Source organism: Salvelinus fontinalis, chromosome 16 (genome assembly GCF_029448725.1).
Source record: "Salvelinus fontinalis isolate EN_2023a chromosome 16, ASM2944872v1, whole genome shotgun sequence".
Classification (NCBI taxonomy): Eukaryota; Metazoa; Chordata; class Actinopteri; order Salmoniformes; family Salmonidae; genus Salvelinus; species Salvelinus fontinalis.
In genome coordinates this window covers 1,942,920-1,967,212 of record NC_074680.1, presented here as the reverse complement: position 1 = coordinate 1,967,212, position 24,293 = coordinate 1,942,920, and the positions used below count along the sequence as shown (strand labels likewise).

At 43.1% G+C, this 24,293-nt stretch overlaps 1 protein-coding gene across 2 annotated transcripts; it reads left to right on the top strand.

Moving 5' to 3' along the window:
• The first annotated feature begins 54 nt into the window (after positions 1-54).
• supt7l (SPT7 like, STAGA complex subunit gamma) lies at positions 55-17,300 on the top strand. Of its 2 annotated transcripts, XR_008753009.1 has the most exons (6): positions 55-256; positions 9,548-10,027; positions 10,331-10,655; positions 11,721-11,958; positions 13,421-13,546; positions 13,880-13,967. XR_008753009.1 is itself a non-coding variant. In XM_055864135.1 (5 exons), exons 2-5 carry the CDS (start codon positions 9,591-9,593, stop codon positions 14,158-14,160), a joined length of 1,281 nt encoding a protein of 426 aa, XP_055720110.1. In that variant the 5' UTR covers positions 55-256; positions 9,548-9,590; the 3' UTR covers positions 14,161-17,300. The 2 variants fall into 2 exon arrangements, 1 of the variants encoding a protein (XP_055720110.1); XM_055864135.1 differs by lacking the exon at positions 13,421-13,546 and having other exon boundaries at positions 13,880-17,300.
• Positions 17,301-24,293: the final 6,993 nt, after the last annotated feature.

Here is a 24,293-nt window from a genome sequence, read left to right as displayed (position 1 = left end):
GTTATCTGGGATATTATGCAAATATTATGAACTACCCTAAAATACAGACCCCGTAAAGCGGTACCATGTTAACGATTAAAAAAAACGTTTATACATTAACGTTACTGTGTGAAGCCAAATTATTCGCAAGGAGGAACTATTCCAAACATTCCAATTATTTACACGGTGCCTTTTAATGACACGGACCAGAAGCAACATCTGAAAGCTGTTTTGTTCTGGACGTAAACTATACTCTTGTTACATCTCTTCGAATACGGTGAGAAGCTAGCTATATATTTTGTACTAATCTATAAAATCGCTGTGTTAACTAGCTAAATTATAAAGCGCCGCCAATCGTGGATTATCCATTGGCGGGCGTAGCTAGTTAAGAAGCTACATAGAACAACCTATGCACCTTATTTGTGTAATTGCAATTTGTATCGTATCGAGTATCCAGCTAGCACTATACTATGGGCAGAAATGGTATTGGGGTAATGGCGGCAAATTCAAGATACAAGAACCATTTGAACAGTTTTCTACAACTGGATGAAGTAGCAGAAAGAAGCGTGTCGATTTTTTTTGGAGGAGTTGAGTATTGACGAAGACTGGCGTCAAGTACTAAAATACGTACTCCGGTAGCTAAGAAATTAAACCTGACGAGCATGATATTGTACAGAGATTGGCAACGGTTCAGACAGAACAATGAGACAGATATTTCACCGGATGTATAAATGTGAAGTTTCCACTCAATACCAAATATGATAGTGGAAGGAGATGGATTTTGGCCGATAACCTTTATCATGGATGAAACATTTGATCTCAGTACATTTTTCTGTTCCCGAAACTAGAAATATGTTACGAACAGAGTGGACTGCGTTTTGTAGACTAACTTTTGGCAGAGTTGTAAAAAATCGCGTTGTTTAGGAGTGCAAAGACGAATTGAGATTCTACTTCAGAGTAGATTTTCCCCAACGGAAATATGCAGATGCCTGCTAGCTCGTGTTTGGTCTGCCCACTATGACTAATTTGTTCCCAATGCAAACGAAAGGATGTGGTGTATCTTGGTTTAGTTATATAAATCTTTGGTTCAGACTTGTCTGTGGGAAAGGCGGAAGTATGTTAGACTCGGATGGCGCGTTAATGGAACATTGTAGCGTTGAAAATGTAGCAAAATGGACTAAAGTTGTTAGTATAGATAGTATTCTATCTTTATTATCTTATAATGCCTCGTTCCTTGTTTGAGTACGTTTCATGGAAAATGATGTGTTTTTGGGAGATCCATTTGCGGTCAGGGAGATGGGGGCTGCACTGGGAAAGGTAGAGTCAAAGTGGACAGTGGCCGCATTTATAAACGCACAAAAATGCCCCAAAACATGCGTGGGCCAGTTTCCAAGCTAAAGTTGGCATTTATAAAAACTGAACTTGACTTGAATGTGCTTATCCTACCATAACCTTTAGACCATAAAAACGGACAAGTTCTAGTGGTTGAAGTATTACATTGTAAGAAGGCAAAAGTAGCCTAGTAGTAACCTTGGGGAATATATGATGGCAATCTTATTCGTAACAAAAAAACCTTGCAGTTAGGCCTAAATATAATAAGATGCAATCATTTGCTGTTCGTGACTTGTGAAAATATCTGTATTTAATCTTTACATTCAAAAATAATTAGAATTAGGCATCTATATTATTAATTTAATTTGCATGATAATTGCAGAATCAATTCCTCACCTGTTTGTGACTGATGGTTTTGTACTCACGAAATGGCCTAAAAGACAAGTTAGGATAGGCTACCATTTGTCCCATCTCTCATTTAATTGGACCCACTTCACAGTAGTAAATAGATGCTCTATTTCAAGTATTTTTGCTCTATGCGATCCGATCCGTAGTGCAGTTTAATGGTAGAACAGACGGTTCACCTTTTCCATTTACCTTTTGTAGGCTATGTCTGAATAATGTAATGTTACATTTCTCGAGTAGACAATATTTCATTTATAAACAATACATAGGCCTAATATATTGCAAAGAAATTGGCAATATTGCAGAATAAATTCCTCACATTTTCTGGCCATGATGAGTTATTATTCACGATGTAGCCATAAAACAAATTACCATGCACATCTCTCTTTTAATTGGGCATATTCGAAAGGCTATTATTATTTCAAGTTTTTACTCTATGCATCCGAAAGGGAGTGCGGTTTAAAAACTGTTTATAACATACAGGTGAACATGAAGTTGATCTTTTGCATAAGACTTTTGTAGGCTACTGTAGTTGTATGTTTTTCAGAGTAGACAATATTTTAGAATTTGCGGGCAGTGCACCATATTTAGATTTGGGAAAAGTACATTCAGAACACTATCGAATTCCAACCATCTGTTTACAGTTCCAGAACAATTTGGAATTGTTTTTGTCTTTCAGAAATGGTCAGATACAACAAATGTCACTACAATTTTTTTTTATCCGCCAACACCTCCAAAGACATTTGATCAAGTTCACCATTGCTAACTCCTTTAGATACTGTCTTTGCCTAATTCCTATACTTTCAAGGTACACAACAAATAAGGGCATTATTGTCACAATGTAAGGTGAATAATGGGCGTTTTTCAGGCAGAGTTATAATGCTCGTTGTCACATGCACAGTTTTATGACCGGTCTGATTTATAACGGGAAACGTGTATGTCAGTGCCGTTTAAGATGAGGGAGGATGATTATTTTTTTCTCCATGAGCATGGCCTTATTTCTAATACAGCATATTGGATGACTGTCATTCATATTCCATTCACTCAGTTCAATGTAACAGCCATAGGTTTAGATTTAATTTCCCAGCCTGAATCCAACTGAAGAAGTCTTGAACTCAAAATGATTTGCTACTAAATGTACTTTAAGTGTCAAACATAAAAGTACATTTGAAGGTTTTGTAAACCTATCAAATGCTTAATCATTTTAATCAACTTTTAATCATCTTCATCAAACTCCTCACACGCTCCATGAAGTCTGTACATTTTGGGCATCAGCAGATTGAATCTGAAATACGTAAAGAACAAAGACATACAAATAGACAATTAATTGCTGTCCAAAAAAAACTATATTAGATGTGACACATTTATCAGTGCATAAATCATTGAAACATGATGTTACCAATTGTAACCGTGTTTGTTGTTTACTGGACATTACATATTGATGATGACTTTTGGAGTACTTAGCATAGCAATCTAGAGCCACTACCTATTCCAGGTGCTGGACAAGCCCCTGGTAACCTCGCAGGAAGTGGTCCAGTGCACGCAATAGGTGTCCAACCCATTGGGTCCCGCCAATTCTGGTGGGCACCAGTGGTGTGTGCCCAATAACCTGGAAGCTGTTTACCAGGTTTGCCTTGTTCAGTGAACTGGTGTGGTAGAAGGTGTAGAGCCCACTGAGGAGGTCTTCTACTTTCTGAAACATCACGTTGGACCGGATGGCATCAGAAATGGTCAGTTCAAGGCGGTGTGCCATACAGTGGATGCCGATTATGTAGGCCCTGTCCCCCTTCAGCCGGCTGACCACACCATTCTTGGCTCCGGTCATCACAGCAGCTCCATCTGTTCCCAGAGCGACCAACTTGCTCCCCCACTCATCACACGCTCCCTCCATGATGGCACTGATGGTGTTGCTTATGGGTGTCGCGTCTGCGTTCTCCACTGACTTGATTCCAACAAACTTCGACTCGATCTTGCTCTTGTGACAGAATCTGACAAACTAACTGCTCCTCTTTCACAGAACTGTCTGTGGAGCCATCTGACACGATGGAGAGAAATGTGGTGTTTTTCAGATTCTCTCTGATGCCGTTTCTCTCCACCTCTGCAATATGGTGCAAAAACTATTTGGCCTGCTTCTCCTTTCTATATGCTGAGCCCACAGCAATTCCTTTTTTTCTTTCAAACTGAAAAAATCAAACATCAAATGAATTCAATAATAATTAAATATACAATCGTGTTATCCAATTTAGCTGGAAGTTGATTGTGCTAAATTAGCCTTCTACCCTTTGTTTACTTAAGGATCAACACTATAAGGCTGGTAAAGTTGATTGTGTCACAATGCTTTAAAATGTGAACAGCATCTGGAGACAAACATTTTACAAGCTCTCATTTACAACTGCGACCTGGCCAAGAGTAAAGCAAAGCAGTTCGACACAAACAACACAGTTATACATGGGATAAACAAACGTACAGTCAATAATACAATAGAAAAGTCTATATACAGTGTGTGCAAATGAGGTAAGATAAGGGATGTAAGGCAATAAATAGGCCATGGTGGCGAAGTAATTACAATATACCAATTAAACACTGGAGTGATTGATGTGCAGAAGATGAATGTGCAAGTAGAGATACTGGGGTGCAATGGAGCAAGATAATTAAAGAAATACAGTATGGGGATGAGGTAGTTGGATGGGCTATTTACAGATGGGCTATGTACAGGTGCAGTGATCTGTGAGCTGCTCTGACAGCTGGTGCTTAAGCTAGTGAGGGAGATCATTCCAGTCATTGGCAGCAGAGAACTGGAAGGAGAGGCGGCCAATTGTGGAATTGGTTTTGGGGGTGACTAGTGAGATATACCTGCTGGAGCGCGTGCTACGGGTGGGTGCTGCTATGGTGACCAGTGAGCTGAGATAAGGCGGGGCTTTACCTAGCAGAGACTTGTAGATGACCTGGAACCAGTGGGTTTGGTGACGAGTATGAAGCAAGGGCCAGCCAACGAGAGCGTACAGGTCGCAATGGTGAGTAGTATATGGGGCTTTGGTGACTAAACGGATGGCACTGTGATAGACTGCATCCAATTTGTTGAGTAGAGTGTTGGAGGCTATTTTGTAAATGACATCGCCGAAGTCAAGGATTGGTAGGAAGGTAAGTTTTACAGCATGAGTGAAGGATGCTTTGTTGCGAAATAGGAAGCTGATTTAATTTTGGATTGAAGATGCTTAATGTGAGTCTGGAAGGAGTGTTTACAGTCTAACCAGACACCTAGGTATTTGTTGTTGTCCACATATTCTAAGTCAAAACCGTCCAGAGTAGTGATGCTGGACGGGCAGGCAGGTGCGGGCAGCGATCGGTTGAAGAGCATGCATTTAGTTTTACTTGCATTTAAGAGCAGTTGGAGGCAACGGAAGGAGAGATGTATGGCATTGAAGCTCGTCTGGAGGTTAGTTAACACAGTGTCCAAAGAAGGGTCAGTAGTATACAGAATGGTGTCGTCTGCGTAGAGGTGGATCAGAGAATCACCAGCAGCAAGAGTGACGTCATTGATGTATACAGAGAAGAGAGTCGGCCTGAGAATTGAACCCTGTGGCACCCCCATAGAGACTGCCAGAGGTCCGGACAACAGGCCCTCCGATTTGACACACTGAACTCTATCAGAGAAGTAGTTGGTGAACCAGGCGAGGCAGTCATTTGAGAAACCAAGGCTGTTTAGTCTGCCGATAAGAATGTGGTGATTGACAGAGTCGAAAGCCTTGGCCAGGTCGATGAATACGTAATGTATACAGTAATGTCTCTTATCGATGGCGGTTATGATATCGTTTAGGACCTTGAGCATGGGTGAGGTGCACCCATGACCAGCACTGAAACCAGATTGCATAGCGGAGAAGGTACGGTGGGATTCGAAATGGTCGGTAATCTGTTTAACATTGAAATAGAATGTTACAGAGCCATAGGAAAGCTTGGAGATCCATGTCAGCATCAGTAGGCCTATAATTTTATGGTAACTATACACTATTTTGAGGTGAACCAAAGCTTATCAAGAGCTGAGAAATAACCTACAATACTGGACATCCGCACGCACATCCACTCAAAGTCAGAAAGTGGTCTCGCCTTGCCAATGTTATGTACAGTCCTAACAGTATCTTCATCTTCGTACTGGTCTGCTCTGACATTGCCATTAGTGCTGTCACAGAGGGTGTCAAGAGGAGAGGCTCCGATTGAGCCCGGGACACAGGCACGCAGGCAATGTGACACTTGTTGTGTTCATGGTCACGAATGTTCGCCAGCTTCATCGTTTTCTTTTTCCGATGACAAATGAGTTGTTTCTGCTTTTATCTTTAGCATACTGGCGACACACAGAACAACTCATCACCACAGCCTCAGCATCATACTGTAGCCAGCCTCTTGAAACTCCTTTATCTCCAAACCTCCATTTCTCACAAAACTTTATTTTTTTTAAATGTGATTCGTCCTCCTTTTCTTCGGTGGGTTTTGTTTCAAAGGTTGGCTTACCCCAGGTAAATGTCGGCACATAACAGCTAGTTAATGACCGGTAGCTAGCAGCAGACCCGTGGCAAGTGAGCAATGTCGAGTAGCTGATGTCCCGTATGGTATAAACAATGCCGCGAAACTAGGAGCACTAGAGACGGTCTGTGGCTGGCAAACATGAGTCGTTTCCTCCGAACCATCACGCCAGATATTTTAGTACATTACTCTTTTGGTTCAAACATTTACCCGCCAGTGTTGCGGATAGCCTTCTGAGATTTACTCACCAAACAGAAAATCTACCCGCATTTGGCACTTGGCGGGTGTTCATTCCGGACCCTGAGTGTAGTGCTAGCTAGCTGTAGCTTATGTTTTCAGTACTAGATTAATTCTCTGGACAACATGTCAGTTCATGCTGCAAGAGCTCTGATAGGTTGGAGCACGTCCTCCGGAAATTGTCATGATTACTGTGTAAGTCTATGGAAGGGGGTGAGAAGCATGAGACTCCTGGGTTTTGTATTGAAATCAATGTACCCAGAGGAGGACGGAAACTAGCTGTCCTCTGGCTACACCATGGTGCGCCACTACAGAGTTCTGTTGAGGCTACTGTAGAACATCATTGCAAAATAGTGTGTTTTAATCAGTTATTTGGTGATGTGATTATATTAATTATAGTTTTTTTTCGAAAAGGATAACATTTTTAAATTGTTTATTTTAATGAAATTCACCGAGGATGATGGTCCTCCCTTTCCTCCACTGGTGTATGTATGGCTTGAGCCAAGTTTATAAATATTTTGGTGCAGATATTTAGTGTAAAATGTACACACCGTTTATAAATGAGGCCCCAGGGTCCGGTATTCCGATAGCGATGGAACTTAGGCTTACTAGTGTTTTTAATTATGTATCTTTCCTAGAACGGCCAAAGATGTAACATGCGTTTCCCAAAACATCACACAGAGAGAACTGTGCTAAGTGCGTCGTTGGAGCATGTGTCGATACTGATAGGATCAAAAGAAAGGGAGCACTGCTCTATGATCAGCGTTCTCCATTCAAATCTTACCTTAACATTAGAATTATTTCTTTCTAGAGAAATATTACCACCTACGCCTGCAAATGTTAAGTCGCCTTATTCTAATGCTTACTCAATAAAAATGCACTAAATCACAGATTTGGTACGTCATTGTGCACATGTTAGGCTACACATCATGACGTCTATTGAGACAAATTACAGACAGTGATGCAAGTTAGATGTCAATTGTTCGTGGGTAGCTAGCTAACAATTCTTCGTGGCTATCTGGCTAGCTAACATCAGTAGCTAGCCAGTTAGCCCTATTGACTTATTATGGGATTGCGATCTACGGTTGGTAGGCAGGTAAATATGCCAAAAATATGATAAACTTGAATTAATTTTTCCGTCGACGATAGCAAGCTGTCAAGGCCCTGAGGCAGCAAAGCAGCTCCAAAGCATGATGCTCCCTTCACCATACTTTAGTTGGTATGAGATTTTGATGTTGGTGTGTTGTGCCTTTTTTTTCTCCACGTAGTGTTGTGTGTTCCTTCCAAACAACTTAACTGTAGTTTCATCTGTCCACAGAATATTTTGAAAAATACAATAATTTGTGTGTTATTAGTTGAAGTTTGTCTGTTGTGACTTAGATGAAGATCAGATCAAATTTGATGACCAATTTATGCAGAAATCCAGGTAATTCCAAAGGGTTCACATACTTTTCCTTGCAACTGTATATACTAGTTAGCTCAGAGGAAAGCCCAAAAATTGTCAAGGACTCCAGTCACCCAAGTCATAGACTCTTCTCTCTGCGACCGTACGGCAAGCGGTACTGGAGCGCCAAGTCTAGGTCCAAAAGGCTCCTTAACGGCTTCTACCCCCAAGCATAAGACTGCTGAACAATTAATCAAATGGCCACCCAGACTATTTACAAGGAACCCCCACCTCCCACTTTTTTACACGCTGCTACTCGCTGTTTATTATCTATGTAAAGTCACTATATCCATACCCACATGTACAAATTAGCTTGACTAACCTGTACCCCCACACATTGACTCGGTACCGGTACCCCCTGTATATAGCCTTGTTATTGTTATTTTATTGTGTTCCTTTTTATTTTATTTGGTAAATATTTTCTTAACTCTATTTTTTTTGAACTGCATTGTTGGTTCAGGGCTTGTAAGTAAGCATTTCACGGTAAGGTCTACACCTGTTGAATCGATTCTCAATTGCAATACGGCTCTAGAAACATAAAGCCCTTTACTTTCATATCACATCAAAAATAACTTCCCAAATGCGAATATACACTTAATGTATGTACTGTGTTTTAAACCGGCTTCATCACAGTTGCAGCCGACACTTGCAGCCTTCTTCCGTTAACACACAGGTGTTCGTAAACATGCTTAGATGGCTAATTAGCACAGGTGGTCCCTCGGTCTTCTGTAAACGCGCGCTGTAACGTGGAGATATGGCCGTGTGGGACCACTAACCCTATAAAGGTGTGTATAAATTGAACCGTATTGTTTTTTTGTGTGTTTTTTTTGTTATAGATAAGGTCCTTATGCTTCCAATACCGTACTGCAGGCGATGCGTGTTAATGTTCTTAGCAAAACACCCCTGTACAGAAGACGCCTTCGCCCAATGACTCTAGGAGATAGGCTAGGAGATTAATAGATGTGAGACGTGTGCAGGGGGGGCATGACGCAAAGGAATTGGGTACTGATGGTGCTGGAGCTTAGAAGTGTCCGGTGAGATGAAGGCAGGTTGAGGTTGCCAGGATCGGAGTAGCACAGAAGACAGTGCTTAGACAGTGAAGAGAGTAGTGGAGGAAGATGGGTCCAGGAGGAGGGATCCTAAGAGGCTTGCTGTGAGTAGGCAGAGGTCAATAGAGAGTGATGGGAATAACGTGCTTCAGTATGGTTGGTTTCTTAGTGTTCATACCCATTGTTAGCAACTGTACTGCAGAACTGGAAGTTAAAATCACAGGGAAAAAACATTTTGTGGTAGCAGCTGCAGAGAAGTACGTGGGTGTATGAGATTTTACTGCAGAAGAGTTTCAAGGTGTGTTGAACAATAGTGTCCCGTCTTCCCAGGCTGCTGGCCTGGTGCAGGATCAGATATGGCCAAGTAGTGGAATAGTGGTTTTAATGAGTGTAGGGTTAGTTGGTAGGGCCATTTTTGTTCCCTTCTCCCCGTCCTTCCCTTTTTGTGTTACTAAGTGTAATCAATTCACACTCCAGAACGGTAGGCAGAAATATAGGGCTAGATGAGAGAAATAGATAAATTAGTTCCTTGTTCCTTTTAGTGTGTGCTGATTGACATCTCCCCTGCTTTGTCACATACCAGAAACCCCATCACACGAGAGCCTGAAGCGGCTCACTAGGGAACGATGATGCGTTACTGGGGCGAGATCCCCGGGCCGGCAGGCGCCCCACCGAGCCGCAGCTCCTTCGACCTGCTCCAGCGCGAGTTCCGCTCGGTGGAGATGCAGGACCCCCCTCTGCACCAGCCCTCGGCCCAGCGGCCCCGGCCCACCACCATGCTGGACATTCCCTCTGAGCCCTGCAGTCTCACCATCCACACAGTGCAGCTATGCCAGCACACCCGACGCCTCCGCAGTCTCCTGGCTGCAGCCCAGGGGAAAGGTCTGGTCCCCTCGGAGGGTGGTGGTACTGGAGGAAGTAGCAGGCTGGAGGAAGGGGAGGCTCTGCCCCCACGGCCACCCACACCACCGGCCGCCCCCGATGACCTGCTGCCCCTGGACAGCAAGGCACCCTGGCAGCCCTTCCAGCTCTGCCACAGCGACCCTGAGAGTGACTTTTACATGTAAGAGAGTAATGGCTGTGTCTTGACTTGTTGCAGTGGCATTCACAGTGTCACTTTGTATTGTGATCTATGTTTATTAATTGAACTTTGCATTCAAGTCACAATAAGCAAATGAAGATAAGCAAAATGGACTATGATCGTATTTTTTTTGTGGAAGAATGTGGTGAACAGTGCTCTGGCAAGGAATTATCAGTTAAGTTCCAAGTTTTCTCCTGTGAGCTAGTTCTGTCTTATCCCTCCTTCAATCTTCACCTCTCTCCCCCTTTGTCTCTCACCCCCTCTTCCTCCCCTCTCCCCATACAGGGGAAAAGGTGAGCCCGTTACGGAGCTGAGCTGGCCCTCGTGCCGACAGCTCCTGTACCAGTCAGTGGCCACAGTCCTGGCCCACGCCGGCTTCGAGTCGGCCCAGGAGAGCGTGCTAGAGACCCTGACTGACCTGGCCCACGAGCACTACCTGCGCCTCAGCCGACTGCTGCGCACGGCCGCGGACCGCGAGGCCCGCCTGGGCGCCACGCCCTTCCCGGACGTGGTAGAGCAGGTGTTCCACGAGGTGGGCATCGGCAGCGTGCTGGCCCTGCAGCGCTTCTGGCAGGTGCGCATCAAGGACTACCACAGCCACATGCTCCAGGTGAGGAATTGCTGGTGTTGTTTTGGGATGGACTTTGTTTGTGATGTGGTGGCTGGGGGAGAAGTGTGTCGTGTTTAGTAGGACACAACGTTGTGAAAGGATCATATAGACATCCATTGTGTACAACAGACTCCGATAGTATTACTCCCTCCGGAACATGACCCTGATATTGACATGGCTAGGTGAGACCAGGCACCTGCACCCTGAGGAGTTTATTTGACCTTCTAGTCCTGTGTAGGTTAGATTATCCCACTGTTCCTAGGTCAGCCAAGAGCTATTTACCACCCTACTGTTAAAACTATCCCTTCGTTCTGTTCAAAGTCAGCAATACCAGGCTCCACAGTGCAACCATTTTACTCGCATTTGCGCCCAAACATGTATATGTGAGAACAGAAAAAAGTCAACTCTGAGCACGTGCAAGCTGTTTTATAGCGGGTAGCTAATCACACAAAGAACTACGGACCCCATATAGCTATCCCACCTCGCTCAGCAATAGTGCCTGGGGGGGGCTGGGCGCACTCTGAGTGAAGTGCTGAATGAGTCACTTTTAGAAGCGCACAGGCATAGAAGTCCAATTTACCCGAACGTCTACTAAAGTGTGATGATGTCCTCGTGTTTCTTGGCTATTTACATTATTCTGTTCACACGCTGGGTCGTTTTTCAATGTCAGTTTGAGCTTGCTCAACTGCTTGCGAGAAGATGGTCGGACAGACAGTGTCCTGTTACCACTGTAACCTCCGGCCCTTAAAAAGGCAGATGAACATTTGTCTCACCTAAGTAATTGAAATATTTGAGGGTACATTGTGCTTGATTGAGCATGGAACACTCCTAAAAACGTTTTATTCTTGAACCATTAGTCATTTATTATAAAAACAAGCATACTTTCATTGTGTTCCTAAATTTCTTTGTGTGCTCCAACATTTTTGCTCATTTTAGAAAAACAATGTCAGTGTAGGGCCCTGCAAGGAGCTCACTGTTAACCCTCTATCTATCCCCTGGGGCTGTTCCCAGGTCAGCAAGGAGCTCACTGTTAACCCTCTATCTATCCCCTGGGGCTGTTCCCAGGTCAGCAAGGAGCTGTCGGAGGAGTACGAGCGGCTGGTGAACCCTGAGAAGGCCCTGGAGGACTCCAAGCCCCCGCGGATCAAAGAGGAACCAATGAATGACATTGCCTTCCCCATCAGCGAGGAGCCAGAGGCGGACCAGGCCTCTGGGGATCAGGCCCTCCCCATGGGGGTTCTGGGGGCCCCAAACGAGAGGCTGGCTGGGGGCCTGGAGGGGGAACACTCACCACACACCTCAGGTACTGTATATACCCCCCGTAATACTATGTGCAGTCCTCACCATATGTATTTGGACAGTGAAATTTTTTATTTTATTTTGGCTCTGTACTCTAGCATTTTGGAATTGAGATCAAATTATTAACATAATGTCGTTTAAAGTCTAGTATTTGGTCTCATCCCTTGCACCCAATGACTGAACTGTCTGTCTGAACATTCTTACATTCATTTGGATGCTACCGCGATGATGACAAATCATGAATGAATCGTGAATAATGACGAGTGATAAAGTTAGAGGTACAAAGATGGTACAAAAATGGTAACCTTCCCTGTTATTGGTAATGGTGAGAGGTTATGTTGTGTAACCTCTGTAACTTAGCCAAAACTAACTGCATATGCACCCAACACGTTTTTAGAGACGCAAGCTTGATGTAGTCATGGGGTGCAAGCAATATGGGAACAAAAACCTTTAGACTATTTTAATACAAGTGAATTTGTCCAAATAGTCATGATTTCTTCAAATGGGAGGGACTAGATCCATAAAGTGCTGTTATGTCCAAATGTAAACATATGTATAGTGATTCATTTGAGCCAGATCCTGCCCGAACAGGATCCGGAACATCTCCGTTTTGGACTGTTTCAATACGGAACCTATTTGGCTGGATCCGGTACCTGTCGTGGCATGAAAAAGAATTCACTTTTTGCAATATTAAAAAAATTCTAATAAGAGATCAAAGTTCATTCGAGTTGCCTCTTCGTTAATTCTCCAAGCTGTGGATGTAGCCCAATAACAAGGCATAGCCTACAGTCGGGAACACATGGCAAATCTGTCAGTGAACTAACAGCATGCAGTTAAAACAGGCCTTTTGCAATATTTCAAATACAATTGAGGGAAAAAACAGGTTGGAAAGCAAATGGTTCCTGCTGAAAAGAGAAGACTAATCTGTCTGCTGTAGGCTACCAAAATATTTGATCAACTTCCAAATATGTTTTTTAAAGTAAAATGAGAGAAAGACTTTTGGCACGAGTGCATAGGCCATCACCAGTGAATGAGCTGAACATCATTGTGTGAGTTAGTGAAACTGGAAAGCATTTTTAGGAGGATAATTTCCTCCTGATATTGTAGCCGACAAAATGTCTCCATACGCCTCGGGCCATTGATTCAAGACAAGTTGAGCTTTGTTGATCTCAGTTTCTCAGTGTCAAAGTAGCCTGTCATTTTGATTATTTGTACGCATTAAAAAAAAGATTCTGCCAAAGTCTCCAGTCATGTAAAATGACGTAGAATTGTATTTATAAAAGTCAACAATTGTACCGGACCCTAGGTTACCAAAAACATTTTCCCATGTGGGCAACTTCTGTAAGTGCCTCTAATTTACTGCTTCATGCCACTACGCAAATGCGATGTAATGCATGCAATGCTTTATTATAAAGGTGAATAAATATGTGTGTGTGTGTGTGTGTGTGTGTGTGGATGAAATCCAGTTTTCCCCAGGTCAGATAAGAGGTGACATTCTGTACTATCGTGCCACAGTGATCATTTGATCTGAAATTCTAAATGCTCTTCAGAGGTCAAATGAACATGTTAGCTTCACTGCCCAAATACATATGGTAAGGACATACTTGGTTGTGTTAAAAAATACCCTAAAAGTATTGCACTGATTCTAACATTGGCTCGCATGATATCATAACAGTGATCGTATAAAAGTGTCATTTAGCATTTGACATAGATATATGCTTCATTTAGGCCTACATGATATAGGTACTTTACTTAAGTCGGACAAACACTGGTATGATACCCTCAGGGACCAAGAGGCTATGATAGGATTAACTGTATAACATAGCATTGTTTTCATGAGATAGATTTGATTACAAATAACTATTCCATATACAATATTTGTAACCGAGTTCTGTCCTTCATCTTGGCCATTGTGTCCCTGACAGGCGGCGGAGTTGCCATCAGCTCCCCCTTGTGGCACCTGTCGCAGGTGAAGATGGAGCCCCAGGACAGCGAAGAGGGCCAGGTGTCAGGCCACGGGGTACTGGGAGGTGATGTGTTCGAGGAGGGAGGGCCGATGTCCACCATGAGCGAGGCAGATGGCATGGCGCCCTCGCCCGGAGGGGCAGCGTCGGATGGCAGCTACGCCTCGCACTCTCCCGACTCACTCATGGGCACGTCACCTGTTTTCAACCAGAGGCCCAGGAAGCGCATGAAGAAGATATGAGGAGCCTCACGGAGGTAGCCATTTTGTGTCAAGGTAACATGGGCACATAGTGGCGATAAGAACCATTGCAAGGTTGTAAACAAATTCCCATGCCGTTGTCCATTTTGCCCGAACAGATCTGAAAGTATTGGATAGGTCTCAACAATGGACACATTTCCGCACGAGGGCCATGCGCGCTAGTTGGTGGCGGAACACGGGAGTTATTCTAGAATGCCAGCGTAAAAAGCCTCTATTTACATGTTGCTTATGAATGCATTTCACACTACTTTTGGATTATAATTGGATTTTAAGGCTCGCGTGAATGTCCCGCTTTATATAATATGTGTGTCATCATCGCAAATCAACTGCATTATACTTTAAAAAAACACTTCAACTTCAACCAGTAAAATGGCTCTTTGGCAATGAGCGTTAGCATTCTAGCGAACAACTGCTGCATCCAAAATAGTTATTTTGCAACGATCACAACCAAATGTAATGTTAGCGACTGTTCAAGCACTGTAAAGGTTATTTTGTTTAGAAGTAATAAAAAATGTAATATAGTCTATGTTGAATGAGCGCAGCCAAGAGTGGCGCACATCTGTGGGTGACGTCAGTGTGTTGTGTACTGGAAAGGGGTCTATGTCCTAGTGTTGCACGGTATACCGGTACCACGGTAGTATCACAGTACCAAAACGTCATGATACCAACATTTAAAAAATACCAGTACTACCACATATTTCGCCCCCACCGATCTAAAGAACCCACTGGCGCCTGTTATAAAGTCCGTTTTGTTTATAAATACAGTTTAATGTAAGCAACAGGATCTAGTCTTGTATGTGCCAGTCCAATAAAGTCCACTTCACTTTCATGCGCATATCACGTGTGGCACCTGTAATCTGCCAGCCACATCCCCTATAAGCCCTTTCTCACCTGCTTTTCTCCTTCTGCACTTCCTGCACATCTATTTCATCAGTTTTTAAAATATAATTTAGCTGTGATGGCAAGCGGGGATGCAGACCCTGAATCCAGGTTTGATAATTATTGGTTTGATAAGAAAAAAAACGTTGTTCAGTCATGTTACCTAGCTAACAATCTTGTAACTTGACAGTAGGTCTAGCAAAATGATCTGCTACTCATGAGATGTGCCTCAAAAGGTAGGATTTATATAGGCCTAATGTAAGACTAAACTATACTAAACAAAAATATAAATGCAACAATTAAAACTATTTTACAGTTCATGTAAGGAAATCAGTCAATTTTAAATAAATTCATTTGGCCTCAATCTATAGATTTCAAATGCCTGGGCAGGAACGCAGCCATGGGAGGCCATAGGCCCATCCACTTGGGAGAGTGTCCCACCCACTGGGGAGCAATGCCCAGCCAATTTTCCCCACAAAAGGGCTTTATTATAGACCAAAATACTCCTCAGTTTCATCAGCTGTCCAGGTGGCTGGTCTCAGACGATCCCGCAGATGAAGAAGCATGATGTGGAGGTCCTGGGCTAGCATGGTTACACGTGGTCTGCGGTTGTGAGGCCGGTTGGATGTACTGCCAAATTCTCTAAAACGACATTGGTAGAGAAATTCATTCAATTCTCTGGCAACAGCTCTGGAGGACAATCCTGTAGTCAGCATGCCAATGCCACACTCCCTCAAAACTTAAGACATCTGTGGCACTGTGTTGTGTGACAAACTGCACATTTTAGAGTGACTCATTCAAATCAAGTTTATTTATAAAGTCCTTCTTACATTAGCTGATATCTCAAAATGCTGTACAGAAACCCAGCCTAAAACCCCAAAGAGCAAGCAATGCAGGTGTAGAAGCACGGTGGCTAGGAAAAACTCCCTAGAAAGGCCAGAACCTAGGAAGAAACCTAGAGAGGAACCAGGCTATGAGGGGTGGCCAGTCCTCTTCTGGCTGTGCTGGGTGGAGTGACCCTTTATTGTCCCCAGCACAAGTTGCATCTGTGTAATGATCATGCTGTTTAATCAGCTTCTTGTTATGCCACACCTGTCAGGTGGATGGATTATCTTGGCTAAGGAGAAATGCTCACTAACAGGGATGTAAACATATTGGAGAGAAATAAAATATCCCATATGCACAGAAATCTTATTTCAGCTCATGAAACATGGGATCAACACTTTACATGTGGCATTTGTATTTTTGTTCAGTATATAAAAAAAATCTCTTTCTGGTGCCCCTTAAATTATGCTTGGTGATTAACGTTTTTAAAGTTGGGAGCAGTGTGTGTATGTGTTTGTGGGAGAGAGAGCAGTGTGTGTTTATGAGAGAGGGAGACAGTGTGTGTGAGGGATGGAGGGAGAGAGTGTATGGGTCTCTTAACTGAAGAGTAAAGAAAATGTAATGTAGTGTTTTCCCCTTACTGCCACAATGACATGCAGATCATTATGCATGTATATTCCTTCCTCCCATTCCCCCAACCAAATCACAGGTAGGCCTTTACAAATATGATCAAATCAGCCATTTCTATGCAGTATTCTATTATACAAGTGAACAGTGTGAAGTTAAATTCAATATGTGTTGTATTGAGTAGAAGTGTGAATATCAGTGAGAGGTTTTTTGTGTAGCATAAGCACATAACGTTTAGAAACATGAACAAGCGTCAGTGGGGGATGGGGCGAACAGGACGCTAGGCAGCTCTGAATTTTTCCCCCCGTGGTGTTGCAATACTACTCGATATTGTGATACTTGGGTTGATATCATATCGTTAGTAAAATGTTGGTATTGTGACAACACCAAAATGTAACCTAGTGTCAGGTTAGATTTGGGTGTGCGTCGGGAAAGGCTATTGAGTAGTAGAGGTGGCCATTCTATCTACTGGACCGGGTGGTCATACAAAGTTCTTCAGAAGGACCATTGAGAGACTGCAGAATGCAAATGGATGGCCATGAAAGGAGATAACAAGATGGAGCGGTTACACACATTCTGTGGGTCAGGTAGTACTTATTTTCTCTATTTTCCCAAATGATTTAATGGCTCTTAGTTTTGTTTTTTCCCCCACCAACTCCTCACTTGATGAACTGATGGTGAAGACATTAGTTTATGTTCTTCCATGTAGGAAATATTAATTGGATAAATGCTTTCTTTGAGATGGTGTTCATTTAAATGTTAAAATGAATAAATGCCTTCTTGTTGTCAAATGTGTTAGTGTGGATGGATGCTATTTACCAGCTGAATGAGGATTATGCTACTTCCTATGTCTTGTCCCACAGGTCACATACACCGTTAGCGTAACAGTTATTACCATCCATTACCGTTTGTGTAGCAATCAACGGCCATTACCAGTCACTACACTCTGTCGACATAGAGAATATATTATGCACCCAAGAACATGAAACGGCAGCAACTACAAGACCTCACATTAAGGAACAATCCCCAATCGCTCCTCCACGCTCCACGCATGGTCATACTCCGCACACGGCAGGACAAATTCCCATGAAGTTGTACGCTCCTATTCAACACTTTCCTATGCTGCAACTGTAAAAGATACTGCACAGCTAAATTAGCATCTGTTTACCCTAATGGAACAGTGCTGCGAGTGCAACACGGGAAGTAATTATAGCCTGATGTCGGCTTCAAAAAGCAAAGGGGCATCAATCAAGGCTTAATGGCAAATTAATTACAGCGTGCATACATCTGCATGCTAAATGAGTAAGCCATTTGATTACCTGTTCAAGACTATTTTTCCCCCCCGCTGTTGTCGCTTTAAAGCCCTTGTCTTCATGCCCCCTGTGAAATAGAAACAGTATGTGATTGGGTGCTCTCCTGTTATGAACCTAGGACCCTGTTCAATCAAACCATGAAACTGGTTCTCTAGGGGGAAATAATCACGCATAGCATTCTTCTTACACTTCAACTCAGCAAACGATCACAATTGGATTCACAAACCTCAGAAAACTCAGATGTGCAAGTGCTTCTCTTATTTTAAGTAAAGAGAGAACCACAGCTTTAGTTGCCTTTTATTGCAGCTTATAAGATGCAATACATGAGGGGGAAACATACTTTAAAACGTTTTGATTCAAGAACGTTTATTATTGATTGGGCTGATAAATTGAGTCTGACTCGTACCAATTATGAGTCACTCTGCAATATAACTTAAACATCTTCTCTCAGAGGAATGAAAACAAATGTATCTCACAAAAGTTAAAGAGCCTCACTGATCTGGGAACAGTTGTGTAGACACTGCAGTGAAAGCATCACTGATCTGGGAACACTTGTGTAGACACTGCAGTGAAAGCATCACTGATCTGGGAACAGTTGTGTAGACACTGCAGTGAAAGCATCACTGATCTGGGAACACTTGTGTAGACACTGCAGTGAAAGCATCACTGACATGGAAAGGCATTTCTATCTTCAATAGCATTCATGTCAATTCTGTGGGATATTGAAAAGTCTAAGAATCTCTCCTGTTTGTACTCTTACCTGAAAACAAATTATAAATACTTACTGGAGATTGTGCTGGAAGATGCTTAATTACCCATAGCCCACAATATATCAACCCTATCCTATCCTTTGTGGTGATTGGAGGGAGACTGGGTGCTGGCTGGGAAAAGGGTATTACTGTAAGTTCAAGTGAGGTTAACCTAAAACGGTTTTCTTGACCATTAGGGTGATCCAACAGTTTGTTTTGGTCTTGTGCTGTCCTAAATGAGAATCTCTGTTTAAAAAGTAATTCCAACACAATGTTTTCAAACCCTCACTTTTTTGAAAAGGTATCTTATATTTTCACCACATCAATTTCCTCACACTCCGGGAAGAAAATGCCAACATAGATTTAGGATCCGGTTACCATCCCTAATTATACAGGAAAACACAGGTGACATTAAATCAGCAACTCTTTGACAAATTATATTTTCTCCCATCGGGCTTTCAGTGCACTTTCTCCATCAGGTGGCAGTATTGTGCCACACGCCAATCATGACAGTTGAATCCTCCTCCGCAGACTGGGTGTTCCATACTCCTCTTAGTACTGCTGCTATTGAACAGTGATTCCTACTGAACTGGCAGCAGTTCTATTGGAGGGAGGCAAAGTAATCCATTCCAGATGTTTCCATTGGCACGTGTGATATCAACGGTGGCTCCTCTGCCCAAATTAAAACATGTTATGTACTCAGTGAGATGATTATCCCTGAGAGACTGGTTTTACACAACCATGTTTCACCCTGAACCTGCAACAAGAAGACACTCCTGCTTAGAGGGGAACCAGACCTAGCTTGTCTTCCAGAGCAGATGGTAGTCTGAAGAATATAATTCCAAGTGTGTGTGTGTGCACCTAAAAAAAAGAAATGTCCTCTCACTGTCAACTGCATTTATTTTCAGGAAACGTAACCTGTGTAAGTATTTATATGAACATAACAATATTCAACAACTCAGACATTAACTGAACAAGTTCCACAGACATGTGACTAACAGAAATGGAATAATGTGTCCCTGAACAAAGGGGGGGTCAAAATCAAAAGTAACAGTCAGTATCTGGTGTGGCCACCAGCTGCATTAAGTACTGCAGTGCATCTCCTCATGGACTGCACCACATTTGCCAGTTATTGCTGTGAGATGTTACCCCACTCTCCCACCAAGGCACCTGCAAGTTCCCTGACATTTCTGGCCCTAGCCTTCACCCTCCGATCCAACTGGTCCCAGACGTGCTCAATGGGATTGAGATCCGGGCTCTTTGCTGGCCATGGCAGAACACTGACATTCCTGTCTTGCAGGAAATCACGCACAGAACGAGCAGTATGGCATTGTCATGCTGCAGGGTCATGTCAGGATGAGCCTGCAGGAAGGGTACCACATGAGGGAGGAGGATGTCTTCCCTGTAACGCACAGCGTTGAGATTGCCTGCCATGACAACAAGCTCAGTCCGATGATGTGTGCAGAGGTTCCCTGGTTCGCGCCCGTGTCGGGGCGAGGGGACGGTCTGAAGTTAAACTGTTACATCCATAGGCGGCGTTGTTGCCGGTGATGTCTGGTGAGGATCTGCCTTACAACAGGCCTACAAGCCCTCAGTCCAGCCTCTCTCAGCATATTGCGGACAGTCTGAGCACTGATGGAGGAATTGTGCGTTCCTGGTGTAACTCGGGCAGTTGTTGTTGCCATCCTGTACCTGTCCCGCAGGTGTGATGTTCGGATGTACCGATCCTGTGCAGGTGTTGTTACACGTGGTCTGCCACTGTGAGGACGATCAGCTGTCAGTCCTGTCTCCCTGTAGTGCTGTCTTAGGCGTCTCCCAGTACGGACATTGCAATTTATTGCCCTGGTCACATCTGCAGTCCTCATGCCTAAGGCACGTTCACGCAGATGAGCAGGGACCCTGGGCATCTTTTCATAACTGTGACCGTTCCACAGGTGCATGTATATTAATTGTTTATGGTTCATTTAACAAGCATGGGAAACAGTGTTTAAACCATTTACAATGAATTTTTACGGATTATCTTTGAAAGACAGGGTCCTGAAAAAGGAACGTTTATTTTTTTGCTGAGTTTATGTGCATTCCCAGTCTGCCTAATGTAATTGTTCCTGGAAATGTATATAGTATGTATAAGCTGGAAGTAGAAGCCTAAGTGTTGTCCATTAGTTTACTCCAATTAGGAGAGGGGTGGTAGGGTTAGGGGAAAATTATATTTAAAAAATATTATAGTGTTAGGGGAAAATCTTTTTTACTTGTGCACTGGGGCCTCCCGCTCCTCTTTCTATTCTGGTTTGAGACAGTTTGCGCTGTTTGCGCGGTTTTGGAGCCACTGCTCCAAAACCGCCATAAAAAAAGCCAGACTACGGTTTGCAACTGCACATGGGGACAAAGATCGTACTTTTTGGAGAAATGTCCTCTGGTCTGATGGAACAAAAATAGAACTGTTTGGCCATAATGACCTTTGTTATGTTTGGAAGGAAAAGGGGGTGGCTTGCAAGCCTGAAGAACACCATCCCAACTGTGAAGCATGGGGGTGGCAGTATCATGTTGTGGGGGTGCTTTGCTGCAGGAGGGACTGGTGCACTTCACAAAATTGATGGCATTATGTGGATATATTGAAGCAACATCTCAAGACATCAGTCAGGAAGTTAAAGCTTGGTCGCAAATGGGTCTTCCAAATTGATAATGACCCCAAGCATTTTTCATATTTTGCTGCCTCTATAAGCTTGGCACATCTAGCTACTGGGATTTTTGCCCATTCTTCAAGGCAAAACTGCTCCAGCTCCTTCAAGTTGGATGGGTTCTGTTGGTATACAGCAATCTTTAAGGTCACACCACAGATTCTCAATTGGATTGAGGTCTGGGCTTTGAATAGGCCATTCCAAGACATTTAAATGTTTCCCCTTACACCACTCAAGTGTTGCTTTAGCAGTATGCTTAGGGTCATTGTCCTGCTGGAACGTGAACCTCCGTCCCAGTCTCAAATCCCTGGAAGACTGAAACAGGTTTCCCTCAAGAATTTCCCAGTATTTAGCGCCATCATCATTCCTTCAATTCTGTCCAGTTTCCCAGTCCCTGCCGATGGAAAAACATACCCACAGCATGATGCTGCCACCGCCATGCTTCATTGTGGGGATGGTGTTCTCGGGGGGATGAGAGGTGTTTGCGGGGTTTGCGACAGACATAGCGTTTTCCTTGATGGCCAAAAAGCTACATTTTAGTCTCATCTGACCAGAGTACCTTCGTCCATATGTTTGGGGAGTCTCCCACATGCCTTTTGGCGAACACCAAACGTGTTTGATTATTTTTTTCTTTAAGCAATGGCTTTTTTCTTGCCACAATTCCGTAAAGCCCAGCTCTGTGGAGTGTACGGCTTTAAGTGGTCCTATGGACAAATACTCCCATCTCCGCTGTGGAGCTTTGCAGCTCCTTCAGGGTTATCTTTGGTCTCTTTGTTGCTTCTCTGATTAATGCCCTCCTTGCCTGGTCCGTGAGTTTTGGTGGGCGGCTCTCTCTTGGCTGTTGTGGTACCATATTCTTTCCATATTTTAATAATAGATTTAATGGTGCTCCGTGGGATGTTCAAAGTTTCTGATTTAAATAAAATTGAACCCAACCCTGATCTGTACTTCTCCCAAAAACTTTGTCCCTGACCTGTTTGGAGAGCTCCTTGGTCTTCATGGTGCCGCTTGCTTGGTAGTGCCCCTTGCTTAGTGGTGTTGCAGACTCTGGGGCCTTTCACAACAGATGTGTGTAGATATTCTGAGCTCATGTGACACTTAGATTGCACACAGGTGGACTTTATTTAACTAATTATGTAACTTCTGAAGGTAATTGGTTGCACCAGATCGTATTAGGGGCTTCATAGCAAAGGGTGTGAATACATATTCCTGCACCATTTTTCCATTTAAAGTTATAATTTTTTTTTTTTTTTAAACAAGTAATTTTCTTAATTTCACTTCACCAATTTAGACTTTTGTGTATGTCCATTACATGAAATCCAAATTTAAAAATCTATTTAAATTACAGGTTGTAATGCAACCAAATAGGAAAAACTTCAAGGGGGATGAATAATTTTGCACGGTACAGTATGTTTAGATTCAGTGGTGAGATGTAATCCGATGTCAGTCATTGAATCGTCACTCGCCGTCATGGAGCTTATATCGAGCCAGTTTGCTACAGCAGGGGGAAAAATTGGTACTTTTACAACCACAAGCGGCATATCACAAAACAGCTCATAACGTCTCCCAGTAAACACTAAAGTAGACGCCGCTTTCTGGTGCTACAATGACATGAGTCCCATTGAGACCAGCCATGTGCAACCACATTCCATTAGAGGGTTTTAAGAGCTCACCCACTCCCTTTAGTTTAGATGGAATTAATGTGAGAAGAACACATTTTCACACTGACAGCCAACCACGATTTGAGTCAATCCCACGCCTACACGGCACCATATTTTCATTCACCTCTCTCTCTCTCTGAGGCATTACTGAACCCTGTCCCTTGCCATCTCCAGCAGTAAGAGAGAGTGAGAGGAAGGAGGAAGAGGGCTTTTGTCACTTCAACATATTAACCTCTGGGCAAAAACTGGTTGAATCAATGTTGTTTCCACGTCATTTCAAACCAAGAAATCTGTGTGATAATGTAGAAATAATGTGGAAAACAGTATTTTTTCCACTCAACTTTTAACTTAGATCCAATGACATGGTGGAATGTTTTGTTGATTTCACATTGAATTCCCTCAAATCAAATCCACTTTTATTGGTCATATACACATATTTAGCAGATGTCATTGCGGGTGTAGCAAAATGCTTGTGTTCCTAGCTCCAACACTACACTAGTATCTAACAATTCACAACAATACACACGTAAAAGAATGAAATAAATAAATATTAGGACGAGCAATGTCTGAGTGGCATTGACTAAAATATAGTAGAATACAGTTGAAGTTGGAAGTTTACATACACCTTAGCCAAATACATTTAAACTCAGTTTTTCACAATTCCTGAATCCTAGTAAAAATTCCCTGTCTTAAGTCAGTTCGGATCACCACTTTATTTTAAGAATGTGAAATGTCAGAATAATAGTAGAGAGAATGATTTATTTCAGCTCTCATTTCTTTCATTACATTCCCAGTGGGTCAGAAGTTTACATACACTCAATTAGTATTTGGTAGCATTGCCTATAAATTGTTAAAATTGGGTCAAACATTTCGGGTAGCATTCCACAAGCTTCCCACAATAAGTTGGGTGATTTTGGCCCATTCCTCCTGACAGATGGTGTAACTGAGTCAGGTTTTTAGGGCTCCTTGCTCGCACATGCTTTTTCAGTTCTGCCCACACATTTTCTATGGGATTGAGGTCAGGGCTTTGGGATGGCCACCCCAATACCTTAACTTTGTTGTCCTTAAGCCATTTTTCCACAACTCTGGAAGTATGCTTGGGGTCATTGTCCATTTGGAAGACCCATTTGGGACCAAGCTTTAACTTCCTGACTGATGTCTTGAGATGTTGCTTCAATATATCCACATAACTTTCCTGCCTTATGATGCAATCTATTTTGTGAAGTGCACCTGTCCCTCCTGCAGCAAAGCACCCCCACAACATGATGCTGCCACCCCCATGCTTCACGGTTGGGATGGTGTTCTTCGGCTTGCAAGACTCCCCTGCTTGCAAAGAAAAAGCCATATCTCAGACTGGCCAATAAAAATAAAAGATTAAGATGG

Excerpts from the sequence above, each read along its gene's own strand:
- supt7l (XM_055864135.1), top strand. The coding sequence starts at position 9,591 with ATGATGCGTTACTGGGGCGAGATCCCCGGGCCGGCAGGCGCCCCACCG. Across the intron at positions 10,028-10,330 it reads CCTGAGAGTGACTTTTACAT|GGGAAAAGGTGAGCCCGTTA; the intron begins GTAAGAGAGTAA and ends CTCCCCATACAG. Across the intron at positions 10,656-11,720 it reads ACCACAGCCACATGCTCCAG|GTCAGCAAGGAGCTGTCGGA; the intron begins GTGAGGAATTGC and ends GGCTGTTCCCAG.